The 17848-nt window shown below is 42.5% G+C and overlaps 1 protein-coding gene across 4 annotated transcripts in view; it reads left to right on the top strand.

Moving 5' to 3' along the window:
* The window catches only part of LOC105833457 (spectrin alpha chain), a 63036-nt gene that overhangs the window by 26212 nt on the left and 18976 nt on the right, over nucleotides 1–17848 (top strand). For all 4 annotated transcript variants that reach the window (XM_012675210.3, XM_012675208.3, XM_012675206.3 and 1 more), the window contains exons 3-5: nucleotides 84–251; nucleotides 16692–16917; nucleotides 17265–17542. In XM_012675210.3, coding sequence (XP_012530664.2) covers nucleotides 84–251; nucleotides 16692–16917; nucleotides 17265–17542 — 672 coding nt within the window. The remainder of the gene's footprint in view (nucleotides 1–83; nucleotides 252–16691; nucleotides 16918–17264; nucleotides 17543–17848) is intronic.

Genomic DNA, 17848 nt, shown 5'->3' with positions numbered 1-17848 from the left:
TTGGTTCCGATGGATAATAATCTTCTGTAATTACAAATCATCCTTTCGAATTGAATTATATCGGCATTTAATTGACTTTTCAGGCGCGCATGGAGGTGGACGACCTGTTCACCGATCTGGGGGATGGCAAGAAACTGCTCAAACTATTGGAGATCATCTCCGGCGAGCGATTGGCCAAGCCCAACAACGGACGCATGCGAGTTCACAAAATCGAGAACGTGAACAAGTCCCTGGCGTTCCTTCATACCAAGGTAATACATATTCCCGAGAGCATGGTTTGCCTTTTCTCTCTCTTTCTCTCTCTCTCCCGCTCTTTCGGGGTTTCGAGTGTGTGTTTCTCTCGGACGCTGCGCACTCTCGAAAACCTCTCGAGAACGAACGAACGACCAACTGCGCGGTGTTCGGCGCGGTTCCGCGTGTTCAGCGTGCGAACAACTTTGTTCGCCGTGGAATAAATATTAAGGTCCCCCGAAAGAGCTTCCAGGCGAAGTCGAGTGCCGGATAAATTAGCGGGGCAACAAACGGGCCCGTTAGGTCCCGCTCGTAATTCCTCCGTTGAGTCATAGATCGTCGCGTAACGTTATACATTTCGATCGTAAATACGCCGAAGAGATAAATGCACGACGTTAAATTTTTCTCTCAGCACGACCTATATACAGTTTAAATTTAAAGAGTGCCGATGAAAAAAAATGGACACAAGCTATCAGTATTGCGATATTAAATACTGATGTTCAACTCGTCGTGATGATCTAAATAGATTCGTCGATGACTTGCACACGAGTGATCACAAGTATCATCGTATTAACGCGATGAGAGAGAAAAAAAGGTCACACTCGGATGATTAATCTAACAGCGTTCCATCCGTTATTTCCCGTCTCCCTGGTAGCCCACACACGTCAATAGATACGCCGTCGTCTATCGACGAAGCCATAGGAATTCTACTACACTTCTAGATCTGACAGATTAGAGAGCCGCGGGCGGATCGCGTTGCGGGCGGGTTCGCGGACGAAGAGGCGGTCGAAGAAATATGACGTGAGACGCGTCGCTTCCGGTAAGAGAGGATCGGGGCCGGTGATTCCGTGCTGGTCTCATTGGAGGAGAAACCGACCGACGGGCCCCGATACGAACGCCGACGCATCACCTGGCCTGGCGGCGGTGGTCAATGCCTCTCCGCCCGCGCTCGTCTTATCCGGCTTCGAGTTTTACGTCGCTCGCTCTCCGGTTCCGCTCCGGCTCGGCTGGAGTATACGCGGCCGCGCCGGAGTGAAACTATTATGTCATAAGCCACGAGGTATAAGAGGCCATTCACGGGGAGTTTACACTTACCGGGCTTCGCGCCGATGCCCACTGGGAGCGCGGAAGTTCGCTCGGGGAAGGGGGGGAGAGAATATACATCGCGGAGCACGCGGAATGTGCCGCGCGGCGTGTTTGAGTATTTGTTTTAGAATGGCATCATTAACTTCAGACGATTCGTAGATTTTTATGCGAGATAAGGCGAGACCGCGAGCGCGCGATAACGGTAGCCTCGGCAAAGTAACCATTTCCGCGAACTTCGGCTATTCGCGCGATTCGCGGGTGAGGTTTACGGACGGCGCGTAAAGTTAAACGGCACGGATTGCCCGGCATTAATTTTCGATGTGTTATACAACAGCAAAACGATTATTATTCTATTAAGGAACTAATTAGATAGATAAAGAAATAGATGCTCACCGGAGATACAGATCGCGAGATTCCGGTCGTTGCAACGCGCGCGATGCAAACTTTACGTGCTGTTACCGTTCACGGAAACCATATTTCAGCGATGAAATGATCGTAATACTCGGCAGTATATCTTTTTTTTTTTTTCACTGTGCGAGTACGTGTTTCATCGGTACCGCGGGTAATACGAACGGTGATCGTTAGGCATCGTTATGAAGTCGTGCGTTAAATTGTCATGCCAATACAGCAGCCGCGTGCCGATCGCGTGCCGATGAAAAACTCATTGTCCTTCGTATATAAGGTATCGAACATGCGACATCGTTATCTGTTCCGTTCGAAGAGAAAACGTCATTTCGAGAGGGAGAGAGAGAGAGAGACTTTCAGATAATTCACGCATTTTCGAGCGCAATCTGTTGCTCGAATTGTTCTGCGTGGCCGCAGTGCAAAATAAAACTGTCAGTGAATTGATATCTCGAAGAACGATACTGTGATTTTCAACGAAAAAAAAAAAGAGCTGTTACGCCACTGATACGTAATGAAGGCTTAATTTAGGCGCGCCAAAGTCCCTCCACCTTAACGTTACGAGCTGGAAAAAAAGGCTCCCTTTTTTGTCAGATTATTTGTGTGCGCTGGTTCGCATAATTTCGGTGGGCGGAATGCGACTGCATTTGCGAGCAGTGATCCATGGCGTTTGCTAAATAATGCATGACGCCGTTTACCGCCGTGTCTTGACGTCGAAGACCGTCGTGGTAGGATGAGCGGTGCGTGTTTCCGCGGTGCAACTTTTTGCAACTACGATCGGCGAACCGAACGGTACATCGCGCGTTGCGCGCGCGATGCAAAAGACGATTTTCACCGGGTTTCTCGTTTCCTCCATTTGGCGAACGGTGGAAAAGCCACGTTTGGGCATTCGCTTGCCTCTACCTTAACGGTCTTACGCGCGTAAATCTCCCAGCAGCAGAGACGAGCGCTTCTCTATTCGTATAACCGGCAGAAGCCTGACATTTTTATAATCTATCATAAGTTTTGAACCGTCCAATTGCAGCGATAACATAAGTTTCTTCGAGAGATACAAAAACGACTTTATACGTCAAAATACGTCAATGAAATTAATATACACGATAGATCTCCATATCGGATTAATTATAATAATCTAGGTTTTGAAATTATGCTACGTTCTTCCGAGAAAAATTCCAAGTTATAATGGTTACACTTCGAATGAAATATTTTTTTAATTACACTAAAACCCATTTTTAAATTAATTAATTAATCGGAGTACAAGACTTCTGTTGCGCGTTCGTATCTCTAAGACTCGATTCGCCGAAACGTTTTAATTGCCGGCAATAACTCGAGAAGCTCGGCGTCAGATGGTGGCAACCGTTACTCTCTTAGTTCGGCCTTTATATATATCCTCGCGAAAGGAAAGACGTTTACAAAAGCCATTAAATGCGAAAGGATTAAATAAAGGCCGCGCCGGTTGCCACGCCCGGGCTTATGTCAAATTTGGTTCGGCGCATTCGTACGCCGCACGAATCGATCACGGCGCGTCTTATCGCGCGGCTGTCTTTACCGGTGACGATCGTCACCTCCCACCTCGAGATACCTCGAAAAAGGACACGAGTTATTTCTGGCGGATGATACGGTGACGCCGCCCGTTACGAGCAAACATTCCGCGGGCGAGTGCGTACTTCAGCGAATCCTGGATGCTTCGACGCTACCAACGATTTGCTTCCGATATCGAGTTAAACCTAACGACACCAACATCAAACGAAAAACTCATATTCTTCATGAACGACATTAAAACGATTCCAAAAGAGAGCCGAATACTCTGTTTTAAATAAAAATCATTCATTTGGAGCATATCGAAAAAGTATCAATAATCTTTTAAATTTAAGCGCTTTCTCTCTCTCTCTCTCTCTCTCTCTCTCTCTCTCTCTTCCTTTTCCTCTTTCACTTTTCTCTCACGACACTGTTTACATGAAAAATCAAAATCGATTTTTGCGACACGGTAAGTTCGATGAAACACTGTGTTTTCGAGCATCAAAAGTAATCCACGAAGAAGGGTCACGATCTGGCGCGAATTTCTTCCTATCTCACGTACATTGTCGTAATATCGATGCTGTAGTAGGCGAACGTATAAGATAACGATTCAAATAATGACGTCTCGTTATGGCAGAATTAGCCGCATCGTGCCTGTAATGCCTGCATAAGTTTTCCTTCGAGTGAACTTGAGAATTCATATTATGTACCGGCATAAAATCGGTAATGTTCTTTAAATCAATGAGATTCAACGAGATGCAAAGGTGATGTAAGAAAAATAAAAATTAAAAAAAAACGTGCGAATATCAAATAAATTGGCAGTGTACACACATGCATTAACATTACTATTGTAACATAAAACGTGAACCGCATCAAGGACTGCAGAGAATATTGAGAGAATGCTCGATCAGTGTCTGGACATTTATGGCACTTAGCGTCACTTGTCATGTCGCAGAGTACAGAGAGTTGTCTAGAAAGAACGAATATCGAGGAGACGAACGGAGAGAACGCAGAGGATTTGAAATTCTCGAAAGGCCTTGCTAGGATCGCGGCGCCACGGTTCCCGTGTCTCGCCCCGGAGCTCTTTTCAGGCACCCACAGGAATCCAACCCCGAAGTAATTAGGGAGGTATCCGTTGGACGTTCCGAGAAGAGACCATCTGTCTCTATCTCTCTCTCTTTCTTTCTCTTGTGCGAAGTTATTGGCGTGCGTTGCGCGCACGCATATACCCTAAATCCGTTCGAGTAGAAGGAAGAAAGAGAAAAAGCTAAAGAAGAGTAGAAAAAAGCTAAAGAAGAATAGAAAGAAGAAGATAAGCTAGACTCTCTGATTTTCCCTGCTCCTTTTCGGTGCAATTTTCGGCGACCCATAAATCGAAAGGCAGAACAAGAAAATGCAGGTGAGTGCGACAAGGAAGACATGAACCCGATAAGAGTCGAGGAAAAAGAAGACGAGGAAGAAGAAGAACGGGAAAGACAAGAGCGCGGGGTAAGTCGATGGAGGGCGAGGAGGAAGAAGGACGAGAGGTGGAGGTCAGCGACCGGCAGGCAAAACTTGCTAGACCGTCGCGAGGCCTTTGCAGATGTGAAATGAAACCAGACGGCACCGCCATAGAAGAACACAACAAGAGGGAGCACGCGAAGGTACCTATTTAGCTAAAGGGTACGAAGTCTGAGAGAAAGGATGAAGCGAAACGATGGCCATATTGAGAGTGAATCGTGATTTCGATTATCAGTTTTCTTTCGTGGATCGTTACGTTAATATGATTGATCATATTGTATGAACTGATTCTGATTGGTGAACATCTATATTTCTATTAATATCCTCGTTATAATTATGTCCCCGAGCTGAGATATCTTATTTGCGGTGACACTCTATTGTCTGATTTAGACTTCGAACACGTTGCTATTAACCGCAGTTTCCTGCTACCCCTCAGGCTTCATTCTGTTGTATTCTTATGCATGCAGACACGTCGACCTATGCTGATCTTCGCGTGTTAGACAATAGCGTTTAGAACTGTTTAGAGTCCCGACCTCGTCTGAACCGCGTCTTCACCTTGACGAGACGTCTCCATCGCAGTTGAAAGCCAATAGTTACTTAAAAGATAAATACAACAAACCGTCCGGCGTGAAGGAAAAAATAATTTTATTGCGGCATATCTGATTATCGATATAGCAATTATAGCTAATATTTAATTCAGTTATTATATATATATTACATTTTTTCGTAAATTTTTTAAATACAGAATTGAGGTGTACTTGACGAGTTTAAAAAAACGTTTAATCGACTCTTAATTCATTTTCTATTTCGTTGTTTAGTACTACTATATCAATTTGATTAAAATTTTTTTTTCGGAATATTAATATCTCTTGCTTTATATTATCTTTAAGAATCGGTTAGCAAGATTAATCACTGAAAATTTCATTGAACTTTAAATTCTTGCGTATTTTTTGCACGACCCATATCACGTTTTTATTACGATAAAAATTATACGTAACATGAAAATTATACTCAATTATGCGATTGACCGACACGTTGATAGGATGTCCGTTGTAACCCGAGGCATCATCCCATAAAAATTCGCCAAGAAAACTGTTAAACGCAAAGTGTTTTCAGTAGTCGAGAAACGAGACAGTCGATCGATCCTTGCGTGCTAGATAATGGCGCTTGAAAAACAACCGGTCGACCTCCTCTGAAGAATCCTCTCTAAAGTCTTGATCGTGATGGATATTACGAAGAGCATACACATTAATAATGACACGTAGTCGATCACGTAAGAAGTAATAATTCCTACTAAGAAGAAAATTTGATTGATCACTACAAATGTCAATCGGTCATTCTCGTAATGTAAAGCGCACCCGATGTAATTTGTTATTAATGCTAATACGATTATTTATCGTGATCTGGAGAATAGCTACAGAAATTTTTGATCTATATGAATACCTTTATCAAATATAACAACTTTAATTCTTTTTGTTTTGTTAAAAAATTTCTTATCTACTATCACGAGAGAAACGTAGCATGACATAGTACTATATCAGTTCGATAAAATTGGATGAAATAACTCACTGATAGTGAGCATTACAAAAACCGCAGGTGAAAGTACGGCGTGTAAGTAAAACGAGTTCTATTAGAAAATTATTCTGATATGTAATCAGAGTGACGTGACACAACCGAGATGGTTGTATTGAAAAATATCAATGAAAAAATGGATATTGCTATCGCGACGATAAAAGGAGATTGTTGTTTGCCCGATTTAACGCCTTATCGAATAATATGCGTGCACGTATTTAATAACCTGTAGATAGCGTTATCTGTGACTGTCGACCAGAGAAGCGCATTAAAATGGAGCAAGCTGCGACATGATTTCAGTTTCCAGTACGAATGAAATGAAACTTTAGAAATTTTAAATAATTTAAATTATTCAAATTAAGAAGTTCACTGCGACGATAATTTAAAGCGATAGTAATTTTAATGACTTTAAACTGAAAAAGTTAATTTAGATATAGTTATCTTAAATATGTGCAGAGAGAGATTGTATTCATTTTTTTGGAGGTTTACAAAGTGGATTAGATTATTATATCAAATTTACGACTGTATTTCTAGAATTTTTTTATTAAATCACAAAATTTTTTTTTTTAAACTACTAAAACGAGATCACCTAGTATACCTTAGTTTTTTCGGAATAGTCCGCCTGACAGGGTAGGAGAACAAATTAAAACTACGGCGAGGCGATCGCCTAGCGAGGAGAGTAATCGACAGTCAATTATCGCAAATACGTGTTATCGCCGATCAGCGCGTCATGTGCCCGAAGAAGATTTCGATAGCTGGCCTCCTGCCCTTTTATCCGGCAAATTGCGCGTCCAGCGTGAACCCTGCAGCCTTGTCCTTACGTATATCCTCTACGCGCGCGCGCGCGCGTCGTTCCCACAGAATCCAATCCACGCAAATTAAGAGAGCGCCGTTCCGAAGTACCATCCGCAACCCGTGATTACGTTAATTCCGCGTGATGATCCGCGTGGAGTGTATGCACGACACAGGCAGATTTGATTTCGGTTGTTACGCGGCCGTACGCGTACAATTGCGAATAAAAAGAAAAAAAAAACGTAGGGACCTAGTAAGATTGAAAGAACCCAGATCTGGATCGAACTCCTCGTTTCTATATAATTAGGTATTATATAGTTATTATATATTCTCCGAGTATACTTTAATCGACGTACGATTATCGACTTCCGACAGCGATGATTCACAAGAATCATCATCACGGAAGCGCGATGAATCGTGCAAAATCGTTTTCTGCCGCTATTTATGAAATTCCAATGAAACAGAATTAATCGGAAGCACATGACTATCCCATTCCCCGAAATAACGCGTTCGTACAACGCCGCCACATTGTGATAATAAATATTCGCTCCCGCCTTGCATCGTACATCTTCAGGACAAATAAATCTCGTTTTCGGAGCAGTGTGTTTTGTCTTTAAATAACGAAGTGCCAAATGTCGCGCTTCATACAAGGTAAAAGAAAACGTAAATTAACATAATGCTTCTTTTAGATTTTGCGCATGTTAGATTGCAATCAACAATTTTACGTCATCAATTTTAAATTATTAAGAGAAAAGTATTTATGGCTATTTCCCTTGGCTTCACACTCGATAATTCCGAGTTAACTGACCTCGGAACCATTAAACCGATTTACATTGTTATTTTCGAGACAACGTAGATAGTAATTGGCTGAATCTACTGTCGGAGGAAGAAATATAAGACGGACAATTTGTCTTTGCGATTACGTCGCCTCTCCGTTTGATCTTACATTTCGCTCTAGCATATTCCAGGAATTATTATCTGCATACCCTTATCGATAAAGTAAAAGAAATGTGGGAGAGAAACAAAACGACGGCGAAGATCACGAAGAGCTTGAAGACATTGCGGATCTAAAGGGAGATAGATGAATCGATAGATGGAGTGACGTGCGATCGAAACTCCTCTAGAATCCCAGGACGTTCAGCCGCCGGCGGCCATCTCTTTGAGAGATGTTCGACGATCGATATCGCAAATTTGCATATGTTTCGCTTCCTTTTTCTCGTATACGCTGCACGCGGGGCTTCTCACGTTTCTCTTTTAAGCGCCTCGTCGCAGAGAAAACTTTCTACGCGTCCTCGTTCGATCAACATCGACTGCGCCCGCCCGCGGAGTTTCCCCGATTTTATGATTCCAACACCATTACTGTTTCTCTCTCTCTTTCTCTCTTACCTCCCCTCCCTCTGCTAGAAACTGCCCCCGTCGAGCTCTCGTGAGTCTTTACGAGAGGAGCAATGGGACCCCGCAAGCATAAGATACGGTCGTAAAGGCCGGGATCGTCTCTTCTAACGGGGCCCCACCTTGACTACCCCCTCCACCCCCGCAGCATCCCCGCGGCTGCATCGCATTATCCTTCGGCGAACACGTCGCTCAGCCTTGTACTCTATAACCATTCACGGAAAGCGCGAAAGCCGACGGCGTGCACGTGCGCGCTCCGAGACTTGAATGACATCCGAACTCCCCGGCGGCGTATGCTAACGCGAGACACATCCGTCGTCAAGGATGTATCTCGAAGCGGCCGGATGGTGTTCCCTCCCGGTTATTCAATTTGAGAGAAGAAACGTGCAGCTGACTACCCTCGACAGGGCATATGTTGCGGGAGTATTTTTACCGCACGCTACATCTTATCCTGGAAACGAAGCCCAATTAAATATTTGACTATTTCTATTTCCGCTTGGGAATATTCTTAATTACGCGCCTGGACTTTTTTCGCTGCACTTTTGATTTTGATTTTATAATTGGAGTAATTCTGTCACAAGTACGTCACAATTTTGAAGGAAATAAGAATAACAGATAACAATTATAATTAACATAGGTACGAGTACTTTGACTGATTTAATTCCGAGAGGAACAACTTAATTATTCGAACGTTATTAGATTTAGAGCCATCACGAGATTTCTTCGGCAACTCATGCGCCGGCCGATAGAACGCGGGATAGCGACGTAATCGTCTTTTTTTATTACCCCGCGCTTTATTATAGCATAAATCTAACGCCCGGCACATATATCGAAGTCACACGGCGATCTCGTCGGAAACCTCGTTCCGAGAGCTTCATTAACCTACTTAGACGGAGGCGGCCGAGAGTTCCGCGGGATTTATTCCGCGCGTTTTCTCGAAACGGTGACGAAACACACCGAGAATCTCGTGCGGCTGAATGTCGCCGGTTATAAGTTAGGAGCGGGAGTTTCCTTTTTCAGCTGTCATTCCCGCGTGCCTGCGATCGACATTCCGCATCCCTGCCAAGAATGCACGGTCAGCTGCCGTAGGAAAACCGCTACAAGGCCCAACACCAATCTGCCCCGACCCCAGCACTTTCCCGACAGAATTCTTGCGAACAGTTTAAATTCCTAATCCCAAATTCATTATCTCCTTCCACGTTAACCTTATCCTAAAAGATAGGGGCCCGAAACGATGCAGTTAGTTAGGCGTCGCACTGAGGAAAAAAATCGCTTATTTGACTTAATTTTTTAACTTGACGTTCAGTTTAAGAATTTGTGTGTTTTAGGGCCCAATTTGTTGGTTCAACTTATTGATAAATTTTATTGTCAAGTAAATATGTGTCTGTCTTTATTTATTTCAGAAAAAATTAACATAGACACATGCTTACCTGTATAGGTAAGTTTACCAAGAAGTTAGACCAATCGGCCCTTATTATTATTTTAATTAAATAGTATTTTATATATTAAATGTTTTATATGTTAAATGGTGTTTTAAGTTAAATACATAAATATTTGACAATTTTTTTTTTTTTTTCACTTTTCGTGCAATCGAGGCCTACGAAGATTAGGTTGACCTTCCTTTCCTTGGCATTCGTTTACCTGTCTAGAAAATTGACTGGAAAATCACTTTTAGTCGTAAAAGGAGGTACATAAAAGATGACTTTTAGCCCGTTCAAGAGAACAGAGTTTATTGGGACGTGTTCGGAAAAATGAAAAATTTAAATTACACGGAAGGGGAACGAGACGGGAATCTATTGACGAAGGATGGCGAATTTGCTACCGTATCGAATGTAGAGTCAAGTTAACCACGTCGTCTTGCAACGCACGTCGCGTTGCACATTTTCACGATGCAGTTAACTCTGTCTTCGAGGTAGCAGGCACGGTCGAGCGGCGGGTGCATTACCAGTGAATGTACCATACGTAGGAGTCGCATTCCACGGTGAATGCAATTTTAGAATTGCTATCCCCATTCCGTCGACGTTTTGCGGGCCACGGGACTGACCGCGTTACCGCAACCCCTCGCGAAATTAATTCCCGCGAATGTTTCTATTAACTCATATGAAGTGCGCGCCACGCGGATGCGTTCCTCGAACGACGCCGATGAATCCACGGCGAATATTTCTTCCGCGAATAACTGTGAATCGAGAGACGCGCGGAAAGGCTTTTCCGTTCCGCTTCGCTACGGGCAGAAAGTCACGTTCGACTTAAAGACACATACGCGATGACCACGAAGACTATAATCTTCGTGATCGTTGTCATTAATCCCTTATAATTTATTCAGTGGAAATTTCATTGAAGAATATTGTTATTGAAGCAGCATAAGATTTTCATTATCTTGTTGAAATTCTCTCTCTGCCAAGCTCTCTCACATCTAAAGCGGTTTGATTTGGTTGGGACCACCGTGCGCCGGCACTTCGGCGGCGCTGGACCCATGCAACGACCCAGCGCTGCCCGCTTGTGCAAAACGCCCAGCTCGCGCATTATGCAATTATCAATTGAGACTATTATCGTATTTCATCGGCGGCGGGGTCGGGACTCGAAAATTTAATCCACTCGATCGGGCACGCTTCGGCACAATACCTCAATTAGGGGAGCCGCGCGAGAGGTGCTTTAGGCGCTTTAAAATCGCGCGCAAAAAGCGATCGCGGAGAACGGACCCCCTCCCCCCCCCCCTTCCCGACCCTACGATCGGCCGGTCGAGTTATTTAGCGCCGTTGTGCCCATTATCGACGCCGTGTGTCTCCCTGCACGAGTTTTAACCGTACCCCGCATTTTAGCCGACAACGCATAACAGTATCGCGCTCTCCGGCGCATTTTGCTATGCGACCACGGCGCTCATTCATTATTCATGCACCGCTGAAACTCGACTTGCAACGTGAGTGCACGCGCCTCGGCGTAGCGAAAATTCGAAGGTGTATACACGCCCGTCTTAGTGCCCCTCCCCCCTCCTTTAATTCGCCCGTTCTCTTGACTTAACGGATTGCGTTTACGTCATTGTAACGATGAAAAACGCGGCGAATGGGATTCAATGAAAAATATCGATCCCACCATCCACATTTGATTGGTTTAGAAATTGATAAGATTATTAGTTCTGCCATCGCAAATATTGCAAAATGTTTATCTCCGGAATATGTTCGTAATTTTATTGACCTTCCAGTTGCATAAACTGACAATAAGACAAGGACGATGAATGTTGCAACGTCGTAAAACGGGGAATCAATTATTTCATCAAAGGCAGTTTTCTTAACGTCTCGCTCAGTGACTTGTCACGGCTGTGCTATATTTATTCTGCCCGTTTCTCGCTAGATTTCTCAGTCACCCCTTGGCGACGTTTAAAAATACCTCGTGGTTAATTTCGCGAATCGCCATTCACCGGAGTACGACTCCGTCGCGTATGGTGAACGTGATGGAACGTTTAAACGCTCGTGGCAGTTTTCGCCCTGAGTTCTAGATTTAATTTAATCATTCGTTTCATGACGCTCGTCCAGATGCTCTGTGCCGTATGGTATATATATAGATTGTATTAAGATTGAACGTGCACAGTATTACGATGTCGTCGTTCTTATCGTGACATTTTCTAAAGAAATCTTATATTCATATATTTACGATGCGTTTATATTCATATATGCAACAAGCACTTCATTTGCACATTACGATATAAAACATATTCAAATTTCTGCAAATGACGCTTGAATGCGTATTATATTTTATTTCACGCAATTTATATTGTAATAATGCAGCAAGTTTTTTTTTTACGCAGAAGGAATCCAATTGCGCTTCAAAATTAATATTCTGTAATTAACACGCTTCGCTGCGTCGCATGATTACGTCGCGGTGTGGAAAAATAGCTGTACTTGTCTCGGACAAAGTCGCCCGATAATACATATATACTGTACAAAGCTGTTTCAAGAGGAATAATTCTCAAAACAATTTGGCAAAGAAAGGAAATTTATCTCGAAATTTATCCTACATTTTGGATACGATCTTGTTTTCAGAGGCATTTTAGGAGTATTGCATCTTGTAAGAATCTCGCGTGAATTTAATTTGCATTCTGCTGCATTTTGTTCGCGTCCTCTCGAGCTATACTCTGCAACCGCAGGTTGCGCGAGCTTCTGCAGTTTTCGCTCCGGGTTGTATTTCAGCTCGCGATGCACCGTTGAACAGCGGTATCGCTCGCGCCGCGCCGCCGTATCGTTGACATCGCATTAGAATTCCAAAGTTAATGACAAGGAAGGGGGGGGGAAAGTAGGGGCGCACAGCCTGATCAGCTGATCGGGCTGACGACCGTTGCACCGGCGGGCGCGCGTACACGTACATGTCGCACGTCGTTACGTCGGAACGTCGTCGCATTATCGGGTGGATAACGCTCGTAGATATATTATCCGCTCGCTGTTATTACGGACGAGGTGCATAATGCCCTCGGTAGCAGCAAATTGCACGGTGACAGCGACGGGAATACGCTTGCCCCCGCGTTCTCTCGCCACGCGGCTTAGCCTAAGTAGATCATTAGTCGTGGCGTCCTGTCCCGTTATCGCATGCGATGAATCACGCCGGAAGGGATGAACTTTTTTAGGTACGATAAATCGGAGACGACATTCCGCGCGCGCCCGCTCAGCCTAATGTACCTTGTTCGCTATTTGTCTCGCCGGCAGGACTGCCCCCCTCCCCCTGCCACCGTGAAAGAAGCGCATACAAATGCTTCTTTGCGAAGGCATAGGGTATATTCATCATGAGTAACAGTTATCGCCAAGAATGAGACAATGTTTCGGAATGATGGAAAAGTCCGCGGCTGATGAAAAATCAAGAAACGGATAAAAGTTGAACATGTGATTCTTACTAATTATTAAAATTTAACTGGGACATAAGTTCATTGATATCTTTATATCATTAATAAGAGAATAGATAATTAATTACATGAAATATAAATATTAGAAAGGCTCGATCTCTGTGAAAGCTGCACGTGACAAATGTGGCAAGAATTGCAAATGCAAGTTTCTCTTATGCAGAAATATTCAATGCCTTGCTCATATGAGAAACGGGACTGAATTTTTATCGATAATCTAATTAGACTAATTGAGCTCTAAGCGAGCTTTTTGCATTATTTTCTTATCTGCACACGGTCGTTGGTAATATAAAACTCGACATATGGTTCAAGTCCATTTCACGTTTTGCAGCTTGAACCAAAAGAAAATCAAGCTAAAACGATAACCGAGTCCGACTCGGTGGTAGCCGCCCCGCTCGGACATCTGGCAATCGGTTGCCGCGGAATAAGTCGAGATCAGCACGTGGCTGAAGAAGCCCGCGGGAGATGAGGAAGTCCGGTCTGGTCGACCGAGATGACGTTGAGATCCAGCAGCACTCGGCCGGTCTCGATCGGACTCGGCTCGTTAACTACGTCCGCGAGGACGTCGTCGCCGAGCAAAGACGGCCGCGTAACGGTGATGCTACGCGTCCTCTTTGTTTTGGATTCCGCGAGCTGTCAGCCGCCCCGGCTGACAAACGCCATAATTTTCATTTCCCAGCGGCCTTGATAGAACCCCCGGCACACACAAGCGATCGGACTGCATTCCAGCAGCGACAGCAGCCGCCGCGCGCGCGCGGGAAACGTCCGTCGACGGCGGCGTGCGCCGCGATTAGCAATAATAGCGTGGCGAGAAGCGCGAGCAAGACTGTCTCCCGATCCCCGTCGGGATACCACGCGCGACCGACATCGACAACCGAACGAAATCACCGAGTATTAAAACATAATTCGACTCGTCCCTTTCAGTGATCGAACGTGAACTCGTCCCAGAGATTACTGTAACGTCAAATGTATTGTATAACGTGTTGTTGAAGCTTTATTTTTGTGTTTATAGTATATCATTATTACGTCAATTATGATAATGTTATTATTAAATTATGCAAAATTTAATATAAAGCCAATTTTTTTATTATAATGAAAAATCCATTAAACGTTATTATTTTTTTAAGTTTCCACCAATTTCAATTTCAGATGTGTACATAATTAAACTTCATTTCAAAAATATAGTCAAAGTAACATTTTCAATATAACTGAAAAATGCAGACCGCTTAAAAGAAATATTGTGCTTCTTACTTCGAGCGTATTCTAATGACTTTTCTAACATCGCGATATCCAGGTGCTATGAAAAAGACTGCTCTTCGAGGAGGAAGTATCTACAAGAGTGATCTTTACACATGTTTCCCATGTACGAGCCTGCAATTATATCATCAGAGTCTACATCCGCGAGCGTTAAAGCGACCATTAAAAGCACATTGACTATCATCGCAGAATTATTAGCGATCGGCAAACATATAAATGGCGCATACGTCCAATGATCTAACGCTCTACTTTCACCATCGACAAGGGATTATCAATAACGGCCCGGCACTTGTGGTTGTTGCTCGACGTCGATTGGAAGTAACAAATGCTACATTATCAATAAGGCCCTATTATGCCTGAGTGAACCGTAATATAGTGACACGTAGCAATCGGTCGCCACCGGCTGCAGTGAGCGCGAGAAATAATTTTCACTGGCACGACGAGATTCACGAGCGGAATAATCGGGCCATTAATTATGATCTTTGGCGCCAGCATCTTTAGTCTCTTTCCAGTGTCAAGATTAAATTAAAATATATATCTTCGTATAATACATTTACAAGTTACTTTTCATTTCGATATATTACTATTCGATCGATAAACTGCGAGTTGCTTTGCATGCCGATGAGTTGAATTTTATCTGAGAACGTCAATTGCTACATGTTGAAGAACCGAAGACATCGGTCTGTTTAACTCGTGTGCTTTAGAGACTTAATATAACGGCCAGCTTTATGATTTTTGTATGTAATTACGAGACACGAGGTCGCGAAACATGAAAGCAGGCCGTGCGGAGAAAAGAGGCTAAAAAGATTTCTCCGCCCGTTCCGCATGCTCCCCGATCACGCGGAATAAAATGCAATTATTAAATCGCATCGGTTGTAATTCATTATGCGCCGCGGTCGCATAATTACTTCCGCCGAGTCGACGCTCTCAACGGGATTTTACGCGCCACGAAATTAATGGTCCGAAATAAATTTCATAACCGCCGCGCGTCCGTGGCTTAAGTAAAATTAACAGGAATCTCGCGAGAGGCTAGTATTTAAGTACCGATGATGTTGGTATTCGTTTCTCTCGGGCCACGTAGAATGACAACCAATTACCGAACACATCGTGAAGATTTACGCGTCTGACGTAATTATATATATTTTAACGTTTTGGGATTTTTCTTTGCTTTAATGGTTAATTTGTGCCGATTGAAAAATTGACAAACGGATTGGATTTTATTCTGTAGCGTACAAAATCTTTACATTGAAGAAAGTTCAAGGAAGAGAGACCAGCAAGCTACACGCGTTTAATCACTTTAATTAGTGCTACGAAAGACGAGAAGCATCTCTCTCTCTCTCTCTCTCTCTCTCTCTCTCTCTCTCTCTCTCTCTCTCTCTCTCTCTCTTTCTCTCTCTCTCTCTCCTCTCGATGAAACGCCGGCTTTCTCGATGACACTTTACACGATCGTTACAAGGCAGCGCCTTGTTATTCTAGATTACTCAAACCCACGATTACGTCGCGCATATTTTATATTTTTATGAATTACTCATCCGTTTATTAAAACCTGTCATTTACGCAATGTGCGTAATGGTGCGCCGCGACCATGGGGCAATAGATCGGAATGCGAATAATCGTGCGAACGGCACGGAAAAGTCGGATAATTATACGGGTGCATTATTCACTCGCTGATCGATGAGTTTCGCGAAAGAAATTGCGAAATCGCATTGCATAGCATATCATAGAAATAACAAGATCTTAAGTGGAGAAACTTGGAAAAATTACTATGTTGGCAGAAGGCGTCGTGAGAGAAAAAAAAGAAAGTTTAGTTAAAAAAAATTCCGGTATTTCTCACATGTGACATAAATATAAAACATAATTTCATTCACTTTTGGAAAAAAAGTATGAGTATATTATTTATTAGGTACAGTATTAATAGAACCGAATAATTATCACGATCGCCAATGTTTAATTTCTATTGTTAAAATATTTTTGTACAAAAAGTTTTTTATGCCATAAGATTAATACTTTCTTTCAATATCTCTCCCAAGCTCAAAGATTATATTCTTTCTTCCAGGTCCGCCTCGAGAGTATCGGTGCAGAGGACATAGTGGATGGTAATCCCAGATTAATCCTTGGTCTCATATGGACCATAATTCTGAGGTTCCAAATTCAAGAGATCGAAATCGATGTGGACGAAGAAAACGACAGCAGCGAGAAGAAGTCTGCCAAAGATGCTCTGTTACTCTGGTGCCAGAGAAAGACAAATGGCTATCCCGGCGTTAATATCCAGGATTTTACCGGTGAGTTGGAATCTCAGTCTTACATACAATTTAAACATGGCATGAATATTCAAAGTATCCGAATGTCGTAAAGAGAAATTAAAAGAAACCATGTGATATTTATGAATATAGAATATATTTAGTATAATCCTGCGAATCTTCTAAGCCATAAACTTCTCCCTGTACCTTTTCAAGTAATTTTCTTGTAATTTAAAAAAATTACAAGAAAATTGAGAATAATTGTAAAATAAGAATTATTATATATATTTTATACATTACATTTATACAAGTATCTCTTTTATAGAAACTTAAATACATGAAAATATGTGTAAGAGAAATTTAAAATATTTTAAATATTATGTAAATAGGTTCCTGGCGAAACGGACTTGGTTTCAATGCTCTCATACATGCTCACAGACCAGACTTGGTCAATTGGTCAGAATTACAACAAAATAAGAACATCGATAATCTCAATTATGCCTTCGACGTTGCCAATACCGAACTCGGCATACCGCGACTGTTGGATGCAGAAGACGTGGACACAGCCAGACCAGACGAGAAGTCCATTATCACTTATGTTGCATCTTATTATCACACATTCGCCAGGATGAAGAACGAAATAAAGAGCGGCAAAAGAATAGCGAATGTATGACTATTTAAAATTATACAATATGTATAAAACTGAAAATGAAATCATAATTTGGAAATCTAAAAATCTATTGATATAAGAATCCAAATATCTCTTTGATAATATTAAAATTATATCAAAATTAAAGAATCTTAAATTTTAATATATAGTTTTCTAATATAAAAAATTTTTTTTAATCTTAAAATTAAATTAAAAATGTAAAAGTCCACATATTATATTTCTTAATTTAAATATTTTATGGCTTAAAAAGTTACAAATTTAAAAATATATGAATTAAATTAAATATCCAACTACACATCTTAA

This window comes from Monomorium pharaonis, chromosome 4 (genome assembly GCF_013373865.1).
Source record: "Monomorium pharaonis isolate MP-MQ-018 chromosome 4, ASM1337386v2, whole genome shotgun sequence".
Classification (NCBI taxonomy): Eukaryota; Metazoa; Arthropoda; class Insecta; order Hymenoptera; family Formicidae; genus Monomorium; species Monomorium pharaonis.
This window is presented reverse-complemented; position numbering and strand designations above follow the sequence as displayed.